The sequence below is a fragment of the Notamacropus eugenii genome, chromosome 1, assembly GCF_028372415.1.
Source record: "Notamacropus eugenii isolate mMacEug1 chromosome 1, mMacEug1.pri_v2, whole genome shotgun sequence".
In the NCBI taxonomy this organism is placed as follows: domain Eukaryota; kingdom Metazoa; phylum Chordata; class Mammalia; order Diprotodontia; family Macropodidae; genus Notamacropus; species Notamacropus eugenii.
This window is the reverse complement of record NC_092872.1, coordinates 482,629,301-482,655,251: the sequence shown is the minus strand read 5'-3', so window position 1 is coordinate 482,655,251 and position 25,951 is coordinate 482,629,301. Positions and strand designations below refer to the sequence as shown.

General features: G+C 43.2%; 1 protein-coding gene across 2 annotated transcripts in view; it reads left to right on the top strand.

Annotated features, from left to right (window-relative positions):
- Nucleotides 1–25,076, top strand: part of FIBCD1 (fibrinogen C domain containing 1) — a 67,328-nt gene extending 42,252 nt beyond the window's left edge. For both annotated transcript variants that reach the window (XM_072632738.1, XM_072632740.1), the window contains 3 exons: nt 6,742–6,838; nt 15,668–15,847; nt 16,823–25,076. In XM_072632738.1, the coding sequence (XP_072488839.1) occupies nt 6,742–6,838; nt 15,668–15,847; nt 16,823–17,082 (537 nt within the window). In that variant the 3' untranslated portion in view covers nt 17,083–25,076. The remainder of the gene's footprint in view (nt 1–6,741; nt 6,839–15,667; nt 15,848–16,822) is intronic.
- The last annotated feature ends 875 nt before the right edge of the window (nt 25,077–25,951 follow it).

Sequence of the window (25,951 nt, the reverse complement as noted above, 5' to 3'; positions counted from 1 at the left end):
GGAGGCAACCCAGGTGCCTTTCAATTGGCACCCCCCCGGTCCTCCCCGCAAAAGTAGTGATAGATAGAAAGAGAAAGTGCCAGGAGCGTGGAGAGGATCCCCTATGGTGTTCTCCTCTGGAGGGACAACACCCTCTCCTTTCATCTCTGGAGGGATATAAAAATCCTTCAAAAATCCTCATAACCATCCTTATCCAGGAAACCTCAGTGGATTCCTTCAGTACCCAATGGTCTCTCCTTCCTTTGTCATTTCCTGTCTATTCCACAAGGGCAGCTAGGTGGCACAGTGGATAAAGTGCTGGGCCTGAAGTCAGGGTCATCTTCCTGAGTTCAAATCTGCTCTCAGACACTTCCTAGCTGGGTGATCCTGGGCAAGTCACTTAGCCCTGTTTGTCTCAGTTTCCTCATCTGTAAAATGAATTGGAGAAGGAAATCGCAAACTACTCCAGTATCTTTGCCAAGAAAATCCCAAATGGGGTCACAAAGAGCTGGATGTGACAGAACAACAACTTGATTTGCTTTATGCATATGCAACTTACCTGTTGTCTGGTCTCTAGCTATCCCAATACTTGTCTTATCTCTTCCAACTAGAATATAAGATCCTGGAGGGCAAAGGTCAGGTCTCATTTATTTCTACATTCCTCCATAGAGCTGTGCACTGCACTCAGGAAGTATCTGTTGATTTAATTTGAACTGAACAAAGACAGTTGGGGGAAAGATAAAGAAAAAAACACAAAATGTTGGGACTGAAACAGATCCCAGGAGATCACGTCTAGTTGAATTATCTTATTTTGCAAATAAGGAAATGTAGGCCCCTTGAGATTAAGTGACTTACGTTCACACAACTAGTTAGTGGCAAGAGTCAAGACTGAATTAATTTAAATTAATTTTCAACATTCACTTCCATAAGTTTTAAATTTTAAATTTTCTCCCCCTCCCTCCCCTCTCCCCTCCCCAAGATGGCATGCAATCCAATATAGGCTCTACATATACATTCTTAATAAACATATTTTCACCTTAGTCATGTTGTATAGAAGAATTAGAACTAATGGGAGGAACCATGAGAGAGAAAACACCGAACAAAAAAAGAGAGCAAATGCTTCCATCTGCATTCAGACTTCATAGTTCTTTCTCTGGATGCGGAGAGCATTTTCCATCGTGAGTCTTTTGGAGTTGTCATCACACAATGTAGCTGGAACCCATGTTTTTCAATACCCAGCCCAGTCTCTTGACCCTAGACAACACCCTACAATAAGGCTCCACTCTCCTCTTTAATCCCTCCAAAGACAAACCCATATGTCCTTCAAAGCGCAGATGCAAAGCCACTTCCTTTAAGAAGCCTTCTTAGAGTGATCTTCCTTTATGAGGCATTTCCTCAGCACATATGTGTGACATGCTCCTATATAAAGTAAAGAATTTATAGAAAAATGGGACCTCAGATATCATCTGTTCAACCCCTCATTTAGGCTGCTTTGGAAGTTCAAATTCAAACCCATGCAAGGAGCAGTTAGTGAGCATGCACCATGTGCCCAGGTGATATTGGGGGAAATAAAAGAGATGAAAACCCAATCTCTTCCAAGGGGAAGACAACGGAGGTCATGTGTCTCCATTACACAACTAAAGAAAGGGATCCCAGTGCTTGGTAGTACATGAGGGAGAGCTGGGTTGTGTGGCACACCTGAGCAAGAGTTCAACTAAGCAGTCATTAAGCTTCATTAGTTAGCAAGTATTCATGAAGTGGTTCCTGGATGCCGTGCGCCGGGCTAAGCCTGGGACAAACGATGAAATCTGAAACAGTCTCAGCCTTCAAGGAACCTATGTTCTATACAGAGAGAGCACAGGTACATGTACATAAAATAAGGGAACACATACATATATGAAAATACCCAAGGTAAGTGGCGATGATCAACAAGCACTTATTAAAATGCTTGCTACATGCCACCGACTCTGCTAGATTGGTGATACAGATACATTATGAAAGCATGTTGAAGCCCACCCATTTCCCATTTTAGACTACAGGATGCAAAATAGTATTAGGGCAGGGCTAAGTCTGAAGGCCTTGGTCTAATCTGAATGAGAAACATTTATTAGTCTTTCTTTAATAGTTCAAAAATCTTTTTATATCATTCTTATCCAGACCTAATCAGCTTCTAAAAGAATAGGTCTGTTCAGCCTAGGAAGGACTCCTTGCTAAGTGGTCAGGTCTACGAACTGATTAGGATCAGACTAAGAGAAGAAAATATTGTTTGATTAATTAAATTAATAGAAGTATCTCTTCAGTTCACCTTTGACCAAGCTGAAAGAACAATACTTTACAAGAATGGTTAAAAAGGGATTGAATTGCTTTTAGAAAATGATCCTGAAAGATTGCCCAGTGGGTATCGTTCTGTTTCATGAATCAAAACTGCTACCTGAACTTTCATCTCACTTTTGTTACTATTTTTTATCTTACTGAGAAATTTTATCTTTTTGTTTGGTAAAACTATAAATTGTGAGTTAGAATGGCTTGTATCAGAGAGTTTCAAAGGCATGATGGATGCCTGTCCCTTTGGGTTTTATCTCTAAGCAGAGATGCTTCGAATTACTTAATTAACAAATCTGTCTCTGGAAGGCTTATGCCCAAAACAGTGAATACAGAATTTTTCTACTATACAGTTAATTAGTTAATTTTTCTCCCATCTATATATTCAAAACAAATAAAAGTTAAATTTTTTTGGAGGAGGAAGACTTCTGTTTGGAGAGGGGGGGAGATCGGGAAAGGGGTCACGTAGGAGGTAGCATTTGAACTAAGCCGAGAAGGAAATTATTCTAGTCGGGGCATGATGGCCTGTACAAAGGCAAGGAGATGAGAGAGGGCATAACATGAGAAAGTAATAATAAGAAGTAGGTCATTTTGGCTGGATAGGTCGAATATGTTGTTGTTCAGTCATTTTCAGTTGTGTCTGACTTTCTGTGACCCCATTTGAGGTTTTCTTGGCAAAGAAATTAGAATTTCCTTCTCCAAATCATTTTACAGATGAGAAAACAGAGGCAAACTGAGTTAAGTGACTTACCCAGGGTCATACAGCTAGTAAGTGTGTGAGGCCAGATTTGGACTCAAGAAGATGAGTCTTCCTAATTCCAAGTCCACTACCCGATCTGTACCACCTAGTTGACCTGTAGAATGTGTAAGGACAAGTCATATATAGTAAGGCTGGAAAGGTAGATTAGAAACAGGTTGTGAAGGTTTTTAAGTGTCAAACAAAGGTCTTAGTATTTAATGCTAGGGGCACACTACAAGAATTCATGAACGGAAAGGGCATAGGTTGGAATAAGAGTCAAGGAAAGCTGCATGGAAGGAGTGAAACTTAACCTAGACCTTAAAAGATGGGTAGGTAGGGTTCAAACTGGCAGAGAGGAGGATGAGAAAGCAGTATGAGCAAACACATACCTCTCCTCTGCCATCCAGAGAGTAAGCTTTTTGAGGGCATCACTGACTGAGACTTTTCTTTCCACACCTCTCAGTAGAACACTACTAGGCATTTAGTAGGTGCCATAAAAATGCCTGTCTTATAGAATTTCCCTCTCTGGTATAAACAAGGAGGTGCCTAAGATGCAGAATCTTCCTTATTTAATAATAGAATCAGTGACTGACTTTGGTAGACTTTAACTCTTCTCAGCAATGCAATGTGATGAAAAATGCTGTCCACATCCAGAGAAAGAACCATGGAGTCCGAATGCAGGTCGAAGCATATTCTCTCTCTGTTGTCTTTTTTTGCTTTTTGTTTTTTCTTTCTCATGGTTTTCCCTTTGGGTTCTGATTCTTCTTTCGCAACATGACAAATGTGGAAATGTATTTAATATGATTGTACATATATAGCCCATATCAGATTGCATGCTGTCTTGGGGAGGGGAGAGGGGAGGAAGAGGGAAAAATTTGGAACTTAAAATCTTGTAAAAGTGAGTGTTGAAAACTCTCTTTGCATGTAATTGGGAGGAAATACTATTAAATAGGGGAAAAATAATAGAATCAGAAATTGCAACTCAAAGTTACAAAAAATGTTAAAAATAAATAATAATTTTAAAAAGCTGATTATTACAATAGTACAGGAAAGAAGTGATGGAAACAGAATCAGGATGGGGACAGTATGAGTGGAGAGAAGGGACAGATTCAAGGGATAGTTGAGATACACTTAACAAGACTTGGAAATGATTAGGTGCGGGTGAGTGAGGGTTCTGGGGCCCAGCTGACTCTTCATTTTCCATTAGCTGTATTTTTGGACTCCACTCCGTCCTTACCACTTTAGCTTCCTTTTGTATATTATCTTCCTCCATTAGAAGGGAAGCTCCTTGAGGGCAGAGATGGGGATTTCCAGTGCTTAGCATAGAGCCTGGCCCATAATGGGCACTTAATAAATGTTTATTGTATTTCATCTTAAAAAAAATAGAATCAGTCATTCTCTTTCAGTCGTACCTCGAGCTAGAGGGATGGACTATGTGCCAGATGGTCAAAGAATGATACAACTGTATGAGATTTTAGGACATCGAATGTCCATCAGAGCCAAGAGGGACCTCAGAGCATAAAATGGAGAATGTTTGAATAGACAATATCAGAACATAGAACATTAGAGCTAAAAGGGACTTTGTAAATTATTTAGTCCAAGGGTTCTTAACCTGGGGTTAAATGGATAAATTTCAGGCAATATATAAAGTTGGATGGGAAAAAAATTATATCTTTTTTTTTTAAAAACTAACCTCTAATTGTAATTCAGCATTTTCTTCTATTATAAATGTAGGCAACAAATATTATTCTGAGAAGGGGCTCCCAGGCTTTACTAGACTGGCACACAAAAAAGTAAAGAACCTCTGATCTAGTTCAATCCTCTCATTTTACAAATAGAAACTTGGACTTAGAGTCTCCTTTGGGTCCCTGTGTTTCTGCCAAAGATTAGGACTTTTAAAAAAAAATGCACGTGCTTAGGGTTCAAATCTCTAACTATCAATACCTTTCCCACTTACATCTCAGATCTTTTCAAATCTTATCGGATTTCCTTCCATGCTGAACCAGCCCTTTCTGAGGATTTTTAAAATTCAGTGTCTCATTGGATCCGAGGTACCAGAGCAAGAAAAAGATGTGTCATCTCCTTCCATTTTCCTCGTGTAAAAGCTGCCCAAACAATGGAATTTGACATTTCCCCAAAGAAATTAGCAGTCCAGGAGCAGTGAGTCTGGGAAGCTCCAGTCTGCAAAGGAGAATATTGTTTGAGGTTTCAAAATCAAACCAAATCAGTTCATTCAATAAGAAAAATGTGGAGTTTACATTCACTGGGGCCACTCTTTCCCCCTTTCTAGGCCTCAATTTCCTCATTTGTAAAATGAGGACGTTAGACTAGATTACTCGAAGGTCTTTTCTAGCTCGAAATCCCTCAGATACTATCATCTTTGACTAATTGGACATACATGTATGTAGACGGGGTCCCAGTGAGGAATGCTAGCTAATACTTATTCCACCTCTGATAAATAAATGGCAAAGTAACAAAGGAAGGAAAATGTTGGCTAATGAGAATGACGTGTGTGTGTATGTGTGTGTATGTGTGTGTGTGTGTGTGTGTGTGTGTGTGTGTGTGTGTGTGTGTGTGTGTGTGTGTAACAAGCAAGGAACAGAATTGTCAGTGAATCTTATAAATACTCAAGGCAGCTCTGGCACGAACCGACATGGCATTTATTTCAAAGCAATTTAGCCACTGGGATTCCCAAGTCCCAAATCAAGGATGTTATTAAAAGGAAGCCCTGTAAGCACCACAGGGGCTCATGGGCACACCAGGCATACCTTGGCCAGAGAGCCAGGCTTCCCTTTTCTTGTCTTCTCTCATCCTTCCCAGGGAGAATCTCCATCCCCGGCTCCCTTGGTGGCCTCTGGCACCTTTGTCAAGGCATGACAGTAATTTGGCTGTTGGCAAATCGTGTAATTATATGGGGCCCTTTGGGAGTCAGGAGGAGACGTGAGAGGAGATTCCAACCTCTTGCTATTTGTCAAAGGAAAGGATATATATTTTTTAACAGCATAAGCTTTTTTCTTTTTCTTTTTCTTGTTAAGCAAGAAGGGGCGTTGTGGCCATTTCATCCATATTCCTTTTTTACAGGTGAGGAAATTGAGGTCCACAGAGGGTGTCCAATGAGTTAGTAGCAGAACCAGGACTAGAACCCAGGTCTCCAGATTTTTCTTAAATGAAACACCCTAGGTAGAGCCTCTCTGGGAAGTATGGCATGCCTGGGCCTTAAATAAGACCAGAGGATGGATCTAGAGTCATAGGCCAAGACCTGAAACAGATCACAAATGTCATCAGATCCAATCTGATCATTTTACAGATGAGGAAACTGAGATGAAAGGAGATAAAGTGACTGATGTACCCAAAGTTGAACTCAGGCCCTCTGGCTCTAGCACCTGAGTTCTTTCCCAAGGAACCTACGAAACAAAGATCCAGCTGTGATTTCCAGGTTAACCAGATAGAGTAGATGCAATCAGCTCAGACACTTTCTGGGAGAATTTGCCTATAAACTGAGCTTCCTTAGAGAAAGAAGTTTCAGAAAGTTGAGCTTAGCTTGAGCCCACATCAAGCCACATCAGCACAGGACCCACATCCCACAGGTTGAGAGCAACTCTCTTGGTCCTGTCATGTGGATATGGGGGGAAGAGAGGGATTTCATTTCTTCTCTAGGATTCCAGTCTAATACTCCCTCCTCATTACTCTCTCCTTCACAGGTCTTCCAGCGTCGGGAGGATGGTTCTGTCAACTTTTTCCGAGGCTGGGAGGCCTACAGGGATGGCTTTGGCAAACTCACTGGAGAACACTGGTTAGGTATGTATCCCTCATGGACCTCCTGCAACATCATGAATCCTAGGCATCTCACTTTTAGGGGTCCTGTATATTCTGAAGCAGGGAAAATTAATTTGTTAATTGAATAAATGAATGAATTTATGTATTAATGAATTAGAGTGATAAAAGTTCCTTCTGCAAGTCTATATCATTTTCAAGGTATTTTCATGAATATGACTTCAAATAGTACCTTCAATTGCATCGTGAAGTAGGGTGGGAAGGTATCATTATCCCCAACTGAGAGATAAAGAAATAGACCCAGAAAGGTCATCCAGTGAGTCTGTGGCAGAACCAGGACAAGAAGCCAGTGACAGCTTCCAAAATCTCTCCCCACTCTAAAGCTACAATCCAGTGATCTCCTAACTCCTAGACTAGTGCTCTTTCCACACTGTCACCCTGTTGTACATATAGGCCAGAAACCTCCTTTTTGTTGAAAAGTAATAATATTGATAACTGACATTTTGTTTTATTTTTAAATTTTTATTATTTTAAGTTTCAACTTAGCATCAAAAGTCATTTAATGTTTGTTAGATGTAAAGGGGGGTACTCATGAATTCTAGTATGTGAAAGGAAGGAGGAGAGGGGGTCAAAAGAACCAAAGCTCGAGAACTGTGCCCCCACAGCAGGGGCTCCAGACATCTCCCTCCAGCCTTGAAGTCTCTGAGAGATGGTGGTGGTGGGAACCAGGTAAGGAAGGGCCTCCTCATGGGAGGAGGCTCCTAGGATGCTGTCATGCTCCTATATCCCTCCACAAATATTTGTTGTTCTTTAGTTGACTCAGTTGTGTCTGACTCTTCATGACCCCACTTGGGGTTTCCTTGGCAGAGATACTCGAGTGGTTTGCCATTTCCTTCTCCAGCCCATTTTACAGATAAGGAAACTGAGGCAGGCAGGGTTTGGTGACTTGCCCAGGGTCACACAGTTAATAAGTGTCTGCGGCCTGATTTGAATTCAGAACTTCCAGACTCTAGACCCAGCACTCTATCCATTGTGTCACCTAGCTGCCCCGAAAACATTTGTTAATCCCCTATCAAAAGTCCAATAGGAGGTCCGTAGGTATAAAACAATTCCTACCTTCAAAAAGCTGATAGTCCATTTGGGGAGATAGGGAATGAATATCTGACAAGATAGATAATAAAACAAGAATGATTACAAGGTCGTGCCTAATTAATTTCCAAATAGGTAACAAAGACCATGAAAGGCAGTGCGGTTGTAATGAACAGAGAGCTGTGTTTGGAACTGAAGTGGATCCAGGTTCAATCTGATGCAGATTATCTGTGTGACTTTAGGCAAGTCACTTAACTGGTTTCCTTGGTTTCCTCGTCTATAAAGTGATTGGGTAGGACTAGAAGGCCTTTAGAGCTGTACTATGATCCTGTGTGACAGGCAGTGAGGTATAGTGGGTGAAATCAAGAAGACGTGGGTTTAAATCCCTCCCCAGAGAAGGACTGGTTGTGCAATGCTGAACAAGTCACTTACCTTTCAGTTCCCAAGTGAGAGGCAATCCATCTGAGATTTTTAAGTTGTAGAACCATTGCTTATCTGCATTAGAAGAAAAAGTTTCTTTCTCTGAAGTTCAGTTCTTTAATGAAATATGGGGTTGAGGTCACAAACATAGACCATAAACCCAAACAAATTTGAAAGAAGATGCATCTGTATGGACTGGAGTGGTGGTCTAGGAAGGCTTTCTGGATGAGGTGGGCTGTGGTCTGGGCTTCAAAGAGAGGGGCCAAGAGAAGGAAACTAGCATTGCAGATGCTGGAAAACATATAATTCAGGGGTACTTAATCTTTTTTATGTCTTAGACCTGTTGGGCAGGCTGGTGAAGTTTATGGAATTCATCTCAGAATAACATTTTAAATGCATAAATTTAAATGCATAAAATAAAATATACAGAATTACAAAGAAATCTAATTATATTGGAGGGCAGTTATAAAAATATTTTTTTAAAAAACCCATATTTGTGCTACATAGCTAGGAGTGGGTCTGATAGCCAAAGTAATTTGAAGTAGTGATGAGCATAACTGATATTCGAAGATATCTGCAACAGTTGTAATAGGAGATGAAAATATCTGTGATTTCTACTGGTGAAAATGCTACCGGTGCTACTGTTACTATCCTGGTCTGTTGCCTGTACTCATAATTGAACAAAATGCTAAATTTCAGGTACAGGTTAGTAAAAATAATAATAATTCCCCTTACCCCCAGTTCATGAACCCCCTGAAATCTACGAATCTCAGGTTATAAAGTGCTACAAAGTCCTGAAGGCAGGAGAGATCGTGGGGTGGGAGGAAGGGAAAGGGGTGCTGAGTGACTGACTGGTGGGCAGGCTCCTAGAGGGCGAACACAGAGATAAGGATGGAGAGGCAGGCTGGGAGCAGAGTGGGTTAGGGGAGGGGAGGGGAGGGGAGGAAACCAAGCCTCAGCTGCAGCCCAGGGCTCTTCACTTCTCTCCACTTCCATGAAGGGGACAAAAGGTCCTTGAAGGAAGCGGTGTGCTGGGAAACGAAGAGAAGGGGAGGGGAGGGGAGGGAGGGAAGACAAGGTGCGGCGCTCCCTGGCATCTCCTTCCCCCATCTCCCTTGCAGCAGATTGGAGCTGTTCTGGCTGCAGCTCTGGTATTAAGGCATCTTAATTGAAATCTATCCGCAGCTTCGAAAAGGTGCGGGAAGGAGCCGTTTAGTCGGGCCCTGATTAGCTCTTGGCAGGCGCTGGGAGCCCTGATGTGAATGTCAAAGCGAAGCGGGGCGGCAGCTCCGTGACACGAGCCCCCGCAAACTTCCCATCAGTGTGCGGTGGGTTATTTATTTTTAAGCCCACCCATCTCTCCGCATTCTCCAGCCTCTCCCTCGCCCAGTCTTTTAATTTGAGTTCCTGGGGAGCTAGGTGATGGGCCCGAACACCAAGCCCAGGGGAGGGGCTGGGAGCATGGGAATGAAGGAGCAGTTAATTAAACCATGTAAAGGTGACGGGGGACCAGGGTGGGAAGCAATAAGGGCAAATCAATACGGGGCTGGAGAGAAGAGAGCGCAGGCATGGAGAGAGAAGTCAGCTCTCCCCCCCGCCACCTTCCCTCCTTTTCTTTTCTTCTTAAGTACTAGAGAGGAGGAAAAGGAGCTGGTATGACCAGGAAGAAAATTATATAAAAATAATTTCTTAACTCCGCAGAACAAGGATATGACTCCAGGAATCCAAAGGGCACCTCAACCGTTGTAAAACCTGTGGACAACATAGACCAGATTTATAGCCAGTGATCTCTTAGAGCCTGTCCCTAAGGTCCCAGAGCTCGCTGGATCATGGATTTAGAGCTGGAAGAGCCTTTCCAGATTGTGGAATCAAATATTTAGAGCTGGAAGAGGCGTTCAAGGTTAGGGAGTCCAATCCCGTCATTTTACTGATGAAGAAACTGAGCCCAGCTTCCAAAGTGATATGCTAAGGGTCACCCAAATAGCAAGAAGATTTAATTTTTATAGATTAAGAAGTGGAACTCCAGAGACATGGAGTGACTTAGTCACTCAAGTGGTAGTTGGCAGGGTCAGGATTTTAAAATGAGGTCCTCTGACCCCCCACCCCCCAACTAATGTTCCCTCCATTACACTACACTGCCTTCCAAGTTTGTCCTCAGCATTAATCATCTTCAGTCGGCCGGAGCTTTCTTGATTCTACATCTCTGGGACTAAAACATATAATAAATTCATTCACATTCAAGAGTTTGCAACATAAGAATTTGCATTTTGAGAGGCTCAAGGGAGTAAGCAATGTTCAACCCAAAAGATTGACTCATTAAAAGTAGATTTCCAGGCATCAGGGACAGGCTAATGGGGGAGATGTTTCAGGAGGGGGGAGCCTTCCCCTGCCCCCCCCCCATTCCCATCTGGCCACTTACAGAATCTTAGTGATTTACAGATAAGGAACCTGAAGTTCTGAGAGGTCAGGGGACTTGCCTAACATCGCATACTTAATCTGTTCTTTGTTTTATTATGTCCTGTCCCTGACTTATCTCCAATTAATACGTTCCTTAAAGTGTATGTGGCGAGGGAGGGGTGGGTATTTTTTTCATTTCTGTAGCCCTTCACAGTGCCCTGAACACAGTTGGCTCTTGGTCAATTTTTACTAAATGAATGAATGAATGAAAGCTGGCAGAATGTAGCAACTCTGTGGAAGGAAAAGGGGTTTGGATGTTGGAAAAAGCTTGAAGCTAAAGCAAACCCAAGAGGAGGAACTGAAGGGCACTTAGAGAAGGGATTCTGGAGTTAACCATAAAGAAAGGCATGGGAGTTTAAGTAGTGGAAGCAGTGAAGGCAAAAGGAATAGTCAGTGTGGGACTGTGACCAAGGTGGAGAGACCTAGGGTGGTTACAAACTTTCTTCTCCCTTCTCCTCTTTATGGTCAGGTAGCCCACTCAGTATAAGCAGGAGGACAACTAGAGTCATACAGCTTGTTTCAGTGGGATTTTTTAAAAAAAGATGTACAGTTTTTACTCTAAGATGTTTAAAACATAGGTGGAAGTGCAGTCGTTGAATAAAATTGTTTTATGATAAGAGCAATCTTTTGTTGTTCAGTTGTTTCTGTCATGTCCAACTCTTTTTGACCCCATTTGGGGTGTTCTTGGCAGAGATGCCAGTGTGGTTTGCCATTTCCTTCTCCAATTAGTTTTACAGATGAGGAAACTGAGGCAAACAGGGTTAAGTGGCTTGCCCAGAATCACACAGCTTGTAAGTATCTGAGGCCAGATTGAACTCAGGACTTCCGAATGCCAGGTCCAGCACTCTATCCACTGAATCATTTAGCTGCCCCAATAAGAACAATTAGGAAGCTGGTTTTAGTCATTATCATGACAAAATTCAAAATAGCAGGATGTCAGCTATCAAGTATTGAAGGGCTGTCATGGAGAAGAGGGATCAGACTTATTTTTCTTGAGTTCAGAAGAAAGAACCAGGAGTAAAGGATAGGAAAAAATACAGGCTCCATGTCCAGATAAACCTCTTAACAGTTGGAACCACACAAAAGTTAAATGGGCTACCATAGAAGACACTGGGGTCCCTCTCATTGGAGGCCTTCAGGCTAAGGATAAGTGATGGTTGATCCTTTGTCAAGTATATGAAAGTGGGGATTCCTGTTAGTCATGGACTGGTCTAGCTGGCCATTGAGGTCCCTTCCAACTCTAAAATTCAGTGAGTCTGTGAATAGCAACTGACATTTGTGCAATATGAGTTTTAAAGACTTATGTAGCCACTGCGGGGCACGTAACGAGCTTAAGTTTAAAGGTTATGAGAACATCTGACCTACAAGATGGGGAGAATGAAGAGGAAGTATAGAAATGTGTGTGCACGTGGGTCAGCTTGTAGTACATCAACTTCAGAAATGCATAGGCACTGATGGCAAACATTTTGAGCAGTTGGTTCATTAAGTTATGCACTGTCATGAATTAATATCAGAATTTTGATTAGTGACTAGTACATTTATTTCTATTCTTTGATACTTTGAGGACTCTGTGATTTTATTGATGTTCCTCCTCCCAGTTTTGCTGATTGTGACCACCTATGTCTTCCCCTGCTTTGTAACTCTCATCCATGATCTCCCATAAATCCTTCAGAATGGGGTCCATCCAAGGTGTTGGCAACCTTCTTCTAGAAATGAACATTTCATGGAAACCAGTGGAATATGTGGGCTATGCAATTGCTGACTTGCTCCCTCTCACTCCCTTTCCCTCTCACCCTCAGACAGATTTCTCTCTGTCTGTAGAGCACTCTCTCTCCCTCTCCCTCTTTCTTCCTCTCCCCCTCTTTGTCTCTCTCTGTCTCTCTCCACTCACATATAACTATCTCCTTTAATACTCATACTTACTTTTGATCATAGCCTTTTTTCCTTCTTCATTCTTCATTAGTCACATGTTGCTGCCTGTCAGTTGTTCTTTGAATGACCTGTAACTTTAATTATTCAGAGAGTTTGCTATATTCCATAACTCACAGTCATATAGCACCCCCAGGAGAATATTTATTCATAAAATGTGGCTCTCTCTTCCTCAAATTACCTTTTTTTGCCCCAAGCCTACCACACAGCATTGGGCATCATGGGAGAGAGAACTAAGTATAGCAAGGGTCCAATAGATTTGAGGTCAAAACCAGTAGATTATCAGCAGTGACATAAGATTGGTAACTACTAACCTAGACATTATGTCTTCTTTCAGTTGGAACTAGGAGGTGGAAGGTTCCTCACTGAGGCTAGAGAAGGGAAGATTCTTACTGTCTTCTCTTCCCATTAAAATGCACACATTAAAAGCACGAGGCTTAGAGTTCTAGAAAGAGAGGCAGCAGGGAGAGATTGAGAGAGATGTAAACCTCACTGATGAAATGTCACTTGCCGCTGATAACTCATAAGGTGTTTAATTAAATGCCCTCTTAATCAAGAGCTAATCAAACCAGCAGGAAAGCTGTATGTGGGGGGTAGTTATGTGTGCATGTGCATCTGTGGGTGTGTGTGCTCACGCATGCAGTATCTGAAGTCAGCCCTACACTGAGGCGAAGCATTCTAAAAGAAGGAGGGGGGGAAGGTGGAAAGAACAAAGTAGATGACTTTTAGAGCTGAAAGAGACTTTAAAATGGAATATTAGAGCTTGAAGGAGCTTTAAACTAGAGAACATCAGAGCCGTCAACGACTATAGAATGCAGAATATCAGAGCCAGAAAGGTCCTTAGGACACAGAAGAGACATTAGATCATCCACTATTCTGCTGACCTGAAGAAACTGGGAGAGGAATTTGGGGTATTGTGAGACCATAGCAACTGTGGGCAATTGTACATATCCCCTTCTGCTTACCACTATCTTAATACTGGTAAATATGGAGAATAACTCCTAATCATGTGTCTTCCTAAGAATAATTTCTGTTATGATTTGGTGGACAGGGGGAAGTAAGAGGTTTTAGCTCTACCTATACTATTAATGATGTATTAACTTAGGGAAGTCACTTCTTCTCTCTAGGCCTCAGTTTTCCCATCTGTAAAGTAGCGATGGAAGAAGGAAAGGGATTTGAGTAGAAGACTTCTAAAGCTCCTCTTGGTTCTGCTATTCTGTGTCCTAAGATCCCTTTCAGAAAATTCTGATATTCTATATTCTAGGATCTTTGATAGCATCAATAGTCTATGCTTTAAAGTTCCTTTCAGCTCCAACATTCCATCTTGATGTATCTTCCATCTCTAACATTCTGTATTTTAAGGTCTTTTCCAACTCTAGTCATCTAAGGTCAAAGGTCCCATCAAGTTCCAACATTATGGGATCAAAGGTTTATCTATCATTTTATAATCCTTTGGATCCATTCTAAAAAAGTTCAGTAATCCACAAGAATTTTTTGATATTGTTTTGGTATGGACTTGTGGTTTCTTAGGAGTAAGGCACTCCTTCCAACAATGCAGAGTGGCAGCTCATCGTTAACTTTTAGTCATAGGGAGATGCCTCAGGCATTGAGAGGTTGGTTGACTTGCCTCTGGCCAGAGGTAAGTGTGCCTCAGAGGGAAAGCTTGAACCTTGAACTAGGTCTTCCTGCCTCCAAGACCAGTATTCTCTATCCATTCTACTCTCTTTCATAAGTGCTATTTCATAAAAATCTTTGAGGAAGGGAGGAAACTAAAGGGGGGAGGGCCAAGAGATGACTTTCTTCTCCCAGGAAACATATGCATTATGAATAGACATACACAGGAAGAAGGAGGCAGCTAGGTAGTACAGTGGATAGAGTTATGAACCTTGGGTCAGGAAAACTCATCTTCTTGAGTTCAAATCTGACCTCTGACACTTACTAGTTGTGAGACCCTGGGTAAGTCACTGAACCCTATTTGCCTAAATTTTCTAATCTGTAAAATGAGCTGGGGAAGGAAATGGCAAACCACACTGGTATGTTTGTCAAGAAAACCCCAAATGATGTCACAAAGAATTAGACACAACTGAAAAACAATTGAACAAAATTTGTTATTTGTTTGTCGTCCTTCATATTCGTTGAGGACCAAAATGACTTCATGATATTGGGGTCAAGGTATGCTATGTTTGATTGTGGCTGATCAGACCATTACAAGTTCAGAGGCTCTACCACAGGTCAGCCACAAATAGTCCATTGGAATTTTTGTGATGGAGATGTTTCTAGATTTGAGCATCTCATGTTTTCTTTGTGCTACCATGATTCTGTATTGTTCGTAGAGTACAGTGCCTTCTTTAACGAGGGCATGCTCATTGGGCTATCATGTGTCAGTGTCTCCCATGCCTCACAATCAACACTAACGTTCTTTAGACAGACCTTGAAAGTATCCTTGTATCGCTTCTTCTGATCTGTGAGTGCCTGCCTTGTGTGAGTTCTCTGTAAAATGGTCTTTTAAGCAAACGTATGTTTGGCATTCAGACTATGTGGCCAGCCCATCAGAGTTGTGCTCTCTGCAGTGGAGTCTGAATGCTTGGTAGTTCAACTTGAGAAAGGACCTCAGTGTCTGGTAGCTTATCCTGCCAGGTGATCTTCAGAATCTTGCCAACACGATTCAATCGAAGCTGTTCAGTTTCCTGGCAGAGTGTCCAGGTTTCACAGGCATACCACAAGGACAGCACAGTGGCTCTGTAGACCTTCAGTTGAATGAAGTACAACATACAGGAAGGAGGGAGTGGTATAAGGGCTAATGGAGTGGCTCTAATGCACATTTTCATTTGAGAGCACGGTTCTGTCTCTGGAACTATAAAATTTGATTTGTGTTGCTCCTTAGTTACCATGCACTAAATGAGCTAAACCCCTCACAGATTCCCATCTCTCTCCCTTATTTATCTCCCTTGCTCTTAGGGCTCAAGAGAATTCATGCTCTGACCATGCAGGCCACCTATGAGCTACACATAGACTTGGAGGACTTTGACAATGGCACAGCCTATGCCCACTATGGAAACTTTGCTGTGGGATTGTTCTCTGTGGACCCAGAGGAAGACGGTTACCCAATCACCATTGCTGATTACTCTGGCACAGCAGGTATGGTTTAGGGGATGAGTTAGCTCAACAGGGTCCAGTTTGGATATTGGTGGAGCAAGGAATTTGCATCAGAATCATCCAATGGTGGGTTGAGGAGAGTACCTAGGCAGATACAGATGTGTTCTGGATAGATGTTCTCCACATCAATGGAGTCTTATTGTGAAATGTTGACTTACACAAACTAATTTATGCTTTCCTTGTTTTGTCGCTACATCCTGGGACAGTATAACCAAAGTTATAGGTTATTATTGCAGATTCTTTAAGGTTTTCTGTCAGTGGGTACTTGGGAGTCTTATGTGTTTAGCATTATAGGTGTGTGTTTACTTATATAGAGAGCTGTTCTATAGCTGAAAAGAAAAACAAGAAAATTAAATTTAAAATGAAGTCCCTGTCCTAATGGAGTTTACAGTTTAGTAAACAAAATGCTCCCTTCCTTCTTTGGCCCTCAGTTTCCTTCTCGGTCAGATTGAGAGAGAGGGTTGGATGACAAGAAGACTAAGATTCCTTTCCAGCTCTGACATTCTGTGGCTTATGTTTCACTGCCTGCTCTGCCCCTTACACCACTGCAGGAAGCAAATGAGATATTGGGTGGGGATTCGAACATAGGTCTTGTGGCTATGGGTCCCTGGGCAAATCGCAGGTCACAAATTTAGTGTCAGAAGGGACCTTAGACCAACTCTGTTCATTATGCTTAGAAAGGCTGTCACTTATCTAAAGTCACCAAGACAATAAATGTTGGAGGCAGGACCTGAACCCACATCTTCCTGACTCCAGGTCAAGTACTCTATCCACTACCTTTTGAACTGAAGTTTCTTCCACCATAAAAATGTAGATAATAACGCTTATATTTTTCCCATTCCACAGAGTTTCTGTGGAAAAATAGCTTTGAAAACCATGAAGTACCAGAGAAATGTAAGCTATTCCTTTTGTCTGTGTTTGTGTGTGTGTGTGTGTATGTGTGTTGTTGGGATACAGGTGATTCCTTCCTGAAACACAATGGTATGAAGTTTACAACCAAGGACCAAGACAATGATCACTCAGAGAATAACTGCGCTGCTTTCTACCATGGGGCCTGGTGGTATCGCAATTGCCACACCTCCAACCTCAATGGTCAGTACCTCAGGGGTCACCACTCCTCCTATGCAGATGGCATCGAGTGGTCTTCCTGGACCGGATGGCAGTATTCCCTCAAATTTACTGAGATGAAGATCCGACCAGTCAGAGAGGAAAATTAGACTGGGACTGGCAGTACCCACTCCATCCTTACCCACCTCTCTTTTCTCCCACCCTTGCTACTCTGCCCTCCATCTTCTCCCCAAATTCTCATGTTGTTTTGTCCATGAGTCAGGGTGAACCATCCTCCCACCAGTGATGATATCACAGTGGTCCCTGCAGGCAAAGAGTTGAGAAAGGACAGAGACAAAGACTCTTCTCCAGGTTCAGAGATGTAAAACTTTCCTCTGTATCAGCTGGTGGGAGGTAAATTTTGGAGGTGGAAAAAATAATATATATCAGGGTGTTTATATATACATACATACACACATATATTCACACACTGGTAGCTATATCTAGGTATAGACATAAGTATGAAGATGACTTTAAGATCCATATTTTATACCTGTCCTAGATTTTTACTCATCCAATAAGTATTCTTACCAGTTCTGTATCTAATTGGATTTGTCAAAATTCTGTCTCCCTGTGTCAAACAGACACAATGTTAAGAACGGTTTCCACCAGAGTTGTGGGTGCAAAAAGAAGAGAAGATTTGGGGGGCAGTGAGGAAGAATGGGTATCACAGATGATGTTTAGGGGGAAAAAGTCTTTAGGGACCCATTACGGGAGACATGAAGTATGGAGGATGAATTTTTTTTTTTTTGCTTGGATTTCCTCTCTTGGGAATGGAAGATGGGTGACCTGAATCCAGCCAGGCTAACCTTCAAACTCAGCATTCAGCACTTTCTAAAGTTCTCCTTCTCATCTGAGTCCTGATTTGTCAATGATGAATAGAGGTTGTCCTAGGCCTTTACATAAAAGCAGTGTCCTTTGGATCACAAGACTGGCCCAGGCTGGATCAAAGATGGTGGAAGGGGCTCCCAAGCACCTAGCCAGCTGTGAGGGGCACAGATCAAAAAGCAGGGTGGATTACACAAAGACCATGCTGGCACAAGATAGTGAGGGACTGGGGAAAGAGTTAGTGGCTAATTTTTTGTGCCTCTCAGAATGAATCTTTTGCTCTATACCTTGAGACCAGCCTAGACTTCCAAACCTTCACCTTCAGGCATCATGCAAGTCTCTACCTCCCACTCCTACCACAGTTTTTTCTGCAGTTAGGATTCCCTCTTCTCAACATCCTATCCAGGGGTAGGGAACCTGCAGCCTCAAGGTCACATGTGGCCCTCTAGATCAGCCTTTTGACTGAATCCAAGTTTTACAGAACAAATCCTTTTATTAAGGGGATTTGTTCTGTGAAGTTTGGATTCAGTCAAAGGGACACACTTTAGGACCTAGAGGGCTACATGTAGCCTAGAGGCCACAGGTTGCCCACCCTTGTCTAGCCCACATCCTTCTAAGTGCAATGAAATTCACTTCTAGCCCTACTGTTACTTTCCTGAGAGTTCTCCCATTCCCTGGTCTTGTAGCTGAGAATGGGATGCAGCCAGGAGCTATACACTGACCTGGTAGCTCCTTCCCCTTCCCTGTGCCAGCCCTCAGATTGACTCCCAGGGCAAGGCATTCCCTGAGCCAAAGGGAACTGGGAGACTCTGGGCTTTTATGGGCAAGGGGGAGGCAGGACTGGGCCAGACTAGACCATGACTGTAGCCTATGCCTGCCCTTTTAGGACTATGGAAAGAGAATCTCATTCAGTCTCAGAACAGAAAACCTTGTTTCCTTTGGAGAGGCCTGGTCTTCAGAGAGCCCTACCTAGTTCTGCCCTGTACCTGTCTGGCATTGGAGCAACTCTGTCCTCTGGGAGAACATTAACCCAACAGAAAGAGCGATGGGGGGTAGAGGATGTGAGGTGGGGTAGAGTGGGGCTAAGAGAGAGATATAGAAAAGCTGCTTATGTTGTTGCCCCAAAAAGCATGTGGCAAAAGCAGATTGAGCTGAGTATTTTCATGCCTACTGCTATATTCCCAGATCCTGCAGTGAAAGACTCCTCATTCTCACAAGTTCTTTTTCTTCTGTGCCAAGGAGGTAGTTATCAGCACAAGCTGTTTGGGGCCAAGCCCAGATGTTCCAGCATGGGCTTTGTGCCTATCTCTTCCCTTCTACTTGCTGGTGGAAAGGCTCAGCATCAGGGCCAGGAGATGTCTGGCTCTGTCCTTCTGAATGACCCAGGCACTGCTGCAGTGGGCATGGCTCTCCTGGGGGAGGTGCCCTCATTCATGGGCTCCACGGAAGCAGACTCTGTCCCTCCTTCCATCCCTCCTTCCCTCCCTCCTTCCCCCCCCCCAAGCCTCCCATCCCCTGCGGGCTTTGCTGTCTTGGACCAGGCCCCTAGTCCATAATGAGGGCTCCAGATCAGGAATGTAGAGTCCCCCTCCTCTTGTGTTCTTCATTTAAAAAGCAAGGGGAGGAGGCAGGCCTAACCCAACCCTTCCTGCTGTGACTTCAGACTGTGGGTCCAGGTTGACAGAAATTCCCTCGGTCAGGAACTTCCCTCCGGCATCCTAACCCTCATTAGCAGGCAGTAGTCACAGCTCAGTTGTCAGGGATGGTAAGGTTTTTTTCCCCTCTGCTTCTTTTGAAGTCACCTCCCCTAGACATGAAGCAAGTCCCTGCCCCCTGCTCACAGGCATTAGCACCAGTGGGTTTCTGAAAGCCAGGGGAAGGAGGCCTTCATTGTTCATATGATTTAGGATTTATAGCTGCAAGGGACCTCAGAGATCACTAGTCCAGCTTCTTCATTTTACAGTGGAGCCTGAGGCCCAAAGAGATGAAGTGACTTGCCCAAGGTCACACAGCCAAGAAATGCCAGAGCCACGATGGGAACCTATAACGTCTGACTTAAAATTCCATCTGCTTCCTTTTCTGCTAAGGGCAGCCTTCACTCTCTCAGCCTAAGGGCATTCTTTTGTCCCAGGTGAAGGATGATAGGCTGACCTACTAGGGCAGGGAGGTCAGGGGGTGGGGGGATGGCTTAGTTCTGTCAAACTGATGAAGGGCAAGGACCCAGAAGGACCTTAGAGCACGAAGCAGCAGAAGCAGAAAGGAGATGCAGAAGCTCCATCACTGAGTGAGGTTCATTCCCCAGGGATGAATGAAAATATTACATAGCACAGAAAACCCAGGTCCTAGGCAAAGAGTCTGGCAAAAGGACAGTGGGGCAAGTGTGAAGAAGGAGGCTGGAAAGAATAAAACTGTAATCTGAAGCTTCCATTCAAGCTCAAACACCAACTGCCAACCCCCTCATACACACATGCGCGTGCACACACACACACCATTCCTTGGGAAATGTGTTCAGATAAAAATAGGTAACAAAGGGTTGAGGGGAAAAGCCTTCAACTGGGAGACAGGAGGCTTGTCTTTCTATCCTGGCCTCTACCACTAACCTGTATGATGAACAAAGATGGAAGGGCCAAGTTGCTACATTCTCCCCAACCTGGGTTGCTGGTGATCATTCTCCAAAGTATGATGGGCACCCTACCCTTTCCCTCCACTCTAGGCAGGGCCAGATGGAGGCCTAGACCCAAAGGGTAGATTTTCACTGGCCTGGCCACTGTCAAGTCAGGGCCACCTACTCTGTACTTCAAAGATCTACAGTTTTATCAACGTGGGCACCCCCTAGTCACAGATGGCAAATCTTTCCTTCCCTTGCTAACCAGTTTAATGAAAAGTGGCAAATAAACAAATAAATTCATAAGTTAGTGGCCAGTTTTCTGGACCTGAGCTTTTCTGTACTTAGCTAGGCTGGTCCTCACCAGTAGTCTCTGGTAGTATCTGATGGAGCTTGTGATATATCGGGCATCCACTTCAAGAATCCACAACCCCCTCTACAGCCTGGTTAGGCATCAGAAGACTTTACAACTCTAACCCAATGCCTATTTATCCCAGGTTTTCTTTCTGCCCAAAAATATTCCATTCATTTATTGCTTTATTTTAAATTAAGAGACTTGAAAAAGGAGTTTCCATTATCTCCAGTTCTAAAAATCAGCTTCCTATCACTTAGGAACTGAGGTAGGCAGAATTCCTGGGGTCCCCAAAGGAAGACTGTAGAGCTATAGCTGGCCCTGAGGGCCAGGATCCCTAAGGCCTCACTTTGGCTAGGACCTGGGCCAGCTGACTTCCCTCTCTGTGAGACTTGCGTGGGAAGTGCCAAGCATTTTCTGATCTGTCACCAAACAAACTCCTGGTGAGATGTTAATTGATTCACAGATGCACATGAATCAGAAGGCAACTCGCCCTTTTTTTTTGGCTGTCACACAGATGAGAGGCAGTGGCACTTGGGTGGAAGGAGAGCAAAGTCTTGTGGTTAGAGCCAAGGAGAGGCAGCTCTGAGCTTCAGACTTTGGTTCCAGCAGATTCAGTCAGCCTTCTCACCTCTCCTGACTTCAATAACTCTGCCTGTCAAATTAAGGTTGAACAACTATTCCCCTGGGAAGCCTGAATAGTAAAGGTGTTCCTAGGTTCTTAAATGTACTTGGAAGGGCTGTAACTAGGAATCTGCACTTAGGCTGAGTACCTCAGGTCTCCAAAGGGCAAACTTCCATAAGCACTCTGTTTCTTTTCCCCAGGAGGAAAGCAAGGGGAGGGGAGGGGTAGATGCAGGATGAGCTTGCTCTAGCCCACCATGTGCTACCTTTCTCTTTTGACTAATTATTCTTGCTAACTAGGTGCTAACCTCTATGCTTTCTAAGCTCCTGCAGTGCATGCCATAGGCACCCCTTACATTCAGTACCCAGGGGCAAAGGTCAGGTGGTTCCATAGGAGTTAGGGCTCAGATCCCAAGTCACCACCACAGTGCACTCTCTTTACAAGACTAACGCCCATGTTGCCAACTGGCTGTGCACTCTCTAGGGATGGGAGTTGGTTCATGTCACGTAAGGACCGGGAATGTCCTCTCCCCACCACTGCTATCTTTCACAAAATGAAGCGGCAAACCTCAGCCTGCCCAAGCCCACAATGGATCTGTTACATCCTGCCTTATTGCTGTTGAGTCATTTCAGTTGTATCCAACTCTTCATGACCCCATTTGAGGTTTTCTTGGCAAAGATACTGGAGTGATTTGCCATTTCCTTCTCCAGCTCATTTCTCAGATGAGGAAACTGAGGCAAACAAGGTTAAGTGACTAGCCTAGGTCACACAACTAATAAGTGTCTGAAGCCAGATTTGAACTCAGGAAGATGAGTGTTTCTGACTCCAAGCCTGGCACTCTATCTGCTGTACCACCTAGCTGCCATGAGGACTTTAGTGAGGTTCCATTCCAGAACTTGTTTTCTGGCTTTTCTAACACATAGAGGACACAGTAAGGAAAGGGTCAGCGGTTTTGCTGCACTCTTAATGTGGGCTGGATTAGTTAGCACTTGTATTAGAGATTTTCTTGCACTTTTAGAGAGAGGTTGCTTCAGATCGTGAAAAGGGCCTTAGATTTGGAATCAAAGGTATAGGTTTAAGTTCTAGCCTGGCACTTTACGAGTTACATGACCTCTAGGAAGTTATTTTACCTTTTCAGTTCTCAGTTTACTCATCTATAAAATGGGAATAACGGTTGTAGCACCAGTAATAGCACTTACTGTGCCAGGGAATAAGTGAAGTCACGTATATAAAAGTTAAAGTGCTATAAAAATGCAATCTATTCTTGTTGCTGCTTTCCTCCTGAGAACATGCACAGAGAGGTTGCATTTCAATCCGCAACTTAAACAAAACAAAACACTCTTTAAAAAATCAGCAATTTAATTCTCTAGTCCTGCCCTACCTCCCCCCAAAAGCACTGGAATATATACTATATACACATATATCACAGACATGTATATATTACATATACATACATACATATACATACATATATGCTGCGTATATATAACCATACCTATGTGTAAATGTATATGTAAATACATAGGTGTTTATCTATTTAGTACCTTTAGTTCCTTCTCTTTCCGGAGCACTCCCTTCCCCAAGTGTAGGGATTTTAAAGACCCAAATTTACTTGCTGGATACTGAGGCTGATAGAAAACTGCCCCCTCCACTTTTGCCCTTAGCATCATCGGTCTGGGAACTCCCCAGCAGGAAGCCCAGGAGAGAAGCAAAGGTTGGATTGCAAATAGTTTTCAATTAATTTTCCCCTTGCAACCACATGTAACTCGTTTTGATAGAGCTTGTACTTGGGTCTGGATGTGAGCTTGTGCCTGCTAAGATTTCCTGCTATTGCTCCCCTCCTCCCCTCTCCCCCCAGGCATCCTCCACATATGACAATGTTGGAAAGAGCCTTCTATCTTCTCCCAGAGGCTTTGCTCCTCTGCTTTCTGCCCTGCTTGGCTTTGCTTTGGGGCCAAAAACTTAGCTTGCATTTGAGCCAGAAGCAGTTGAATCCTCACATCACCCCTAGGAATCTCTAAGTGAGTTGGTTTGGAGCTGCCAAGAAGGTATTTAATACAGTCTAAGGATACAGGGATTGTGGAGGATTAGGTGGGACTATGTAAACAAGTCCCACCATCTTGGATTGCATTGAATCTGTCTAAGAGGGTGCACTGTCTGTGCACTGGGGGTCAGGAGCAGAGAAAAAGGAGGATGAGAGAGAAGGGGAGGGCAGGAGGGACCCCAAGACATGGACCACTGCAGCTCTTTTCTCTGAGGTTTCAGTAAAGAGGACTCCATATTTCCTGGAAGCCTGGTATAGTAGAAAGGGTCAGCAGACTCAGCTTTAATTTTGCCATGAACTTGTGTGACCACGGGCAAGTCAGTTCACCTTTCACCTCAAGCCATTTTCCTCATCTGTAAATTGGGGATAAGAATCATGTGTTTGTCTGACTGGCTACCTTGCAGGGTTAGTACAAGCTCTAACTAGATAATATGTATATTTGAAAATGTGGTTTGAGAGCTATGAAGTGATATATGGACATATATACATTCATCCATGTATGTGCATGTATATACAAACACATATACAAAGATAGTTATGCCTTCCCCTTTCTCAGCTGCCCTCCTGCACATTTTCCCAAAACCACATTTGAAGCAGCGTTATGTGAGAGTCTCCCCTTCTGGATCACAGTAGGAAATGTATCACACAGATAGGAAACCGTATGCTTCCAGGGAATGGTAGTGAACTGGGGCAGATGATGTTTGGGGACTTGGCTAGCCAACCCCCTCCCCTCCCATGCCCTAGCTTGATCAAAGCCTCCTTGAACAGAAATCAGCTACAGCCTCTCCCCAGGCTAGGCCAACCAGCATTCCTGGCTGTGACTCTATAGAACTACCAGGGCAGGGGATTTCCTGATTCTGGGAGCATGACTATGAGATTGCTAGTCTGAAATGAAGCTAGAGACCACCTGCAGGAGAAGCGAACTTTCTGTCCACTAGACTAAGGACAAGAGGTACGGAGCAACGGAAACCAAGTTGGACAGAGAGAGACAGACCTCCCTCATGTTAATAAAATGAAAGAGATGGATAGCAGTGGAAAGACAATTGATTCTGTAGTCAAAGGACCTGGGTTTAGATGCTGCCTCTGAGGCTTACTAATGGTGTGACCTTTGATAGATCAATTGGTCCTTCATTTCTGTAAAATGGGGGTGGGGGACGGTTGGATTAGGTGATCTCTGAGGTCCCGCCCAAGTCGAGACCTATCCATCTATGATTTGTGTACATCTTCTTGGAGGTCTTTTGTGGCTCTAATATTCTATGTTCTAAAGTTCCTTCAAGCTCTAGCATCCTAAGTTCTATCTTCTAAGATCCCTTCCATGGCTAATATGCTTTGATTCTATTTAGAATGACCTCTGTCCTAGCCAACTCCTGTTGGTCCATGGGCCCCTACTGTTCCTCAAAATTCTGTGTCTAGGTTTTGGTTGAAGCTGCTGGAACAAATGTGACATTTAATGGTCCAATACATATAAGTAGTGTGTGATTGGTGTCTCTCTCTTTACATGGATTTCCAATCTCCTTGAAATAAAGGAACTCATTTTGACCTTTCTTCACTGATTCTTGTGTCTTTGAGCTTTTCTGGAATATTCCATTTCCACAGGTAGCTGTAGAGCTCCTAAGTTATAGTTTCATGTACAGATAGGAAACCTATTAATAAAACTCACAGGATGGAAGGCAAGACTAACCCCTTCCTCATTCACAGATGACCCTAATAGAGCAAGACTGGCCCAGTCTATCCATTCAGAATTCCATGACTCAGGTGTGGTTTATATGAATCTTGGTAATAATGCAACATAATAGAGGGATTCTATGCTGTGGGTTGCCGAGTGACAAATTGTCCTTGTGGGTCCTTTCATTACTGAGATTTATTGTTTTCTTAACCACTGTTTTGATGTGTTAATAGCCCTTAATAAGAACTAAAAGCCCCTAGTGGCTAGTCATTAAAACAAACAATAACAACCACCAGAGGTTAACAATGTAATGGTCCCAGAGTCTAAACCTATGAATGCACTCTTCTTATATATGTATGTATATGACCAAGGATATACATTCAGGTCAAATCATTTTACAACAAATACTGTCTTTTAAAAGTCTACGTGTAGTAAACATATTTCAGGGGCCCATGTGAGGAGTGGTACTGTGTAGTGAAAAGAGCACTGGATTTGGAGTCAAGGGACCTGGGTTGGAATCACTGATCCAAAAATCACTAACTGTGAGACTTTGGACAAGTTCTTTAAACCATCATTTTCCCATCTGTAAAGTGGAGGCAATAATACTTGCACCACCTGTCTCTCAGGATTGTTGTAGGAAAATGCCTTGTAGATTTCAGAGTACTATAGAGAAGGGAGTGATTATTATTTGATACAAGAAAATTTCACTACATGAGAACTCACGATTTCCTTGAGTTGGTCACAATAGGTTTGACCCATGTGTGTATTTCGTTCTTCTTCTAGTTCTTTCAAATCAGCATAAGTCTCCCAACAGGGATCATCTCTTAGGTCTACAGATGGGATTGAGAAGGCTAAAGTG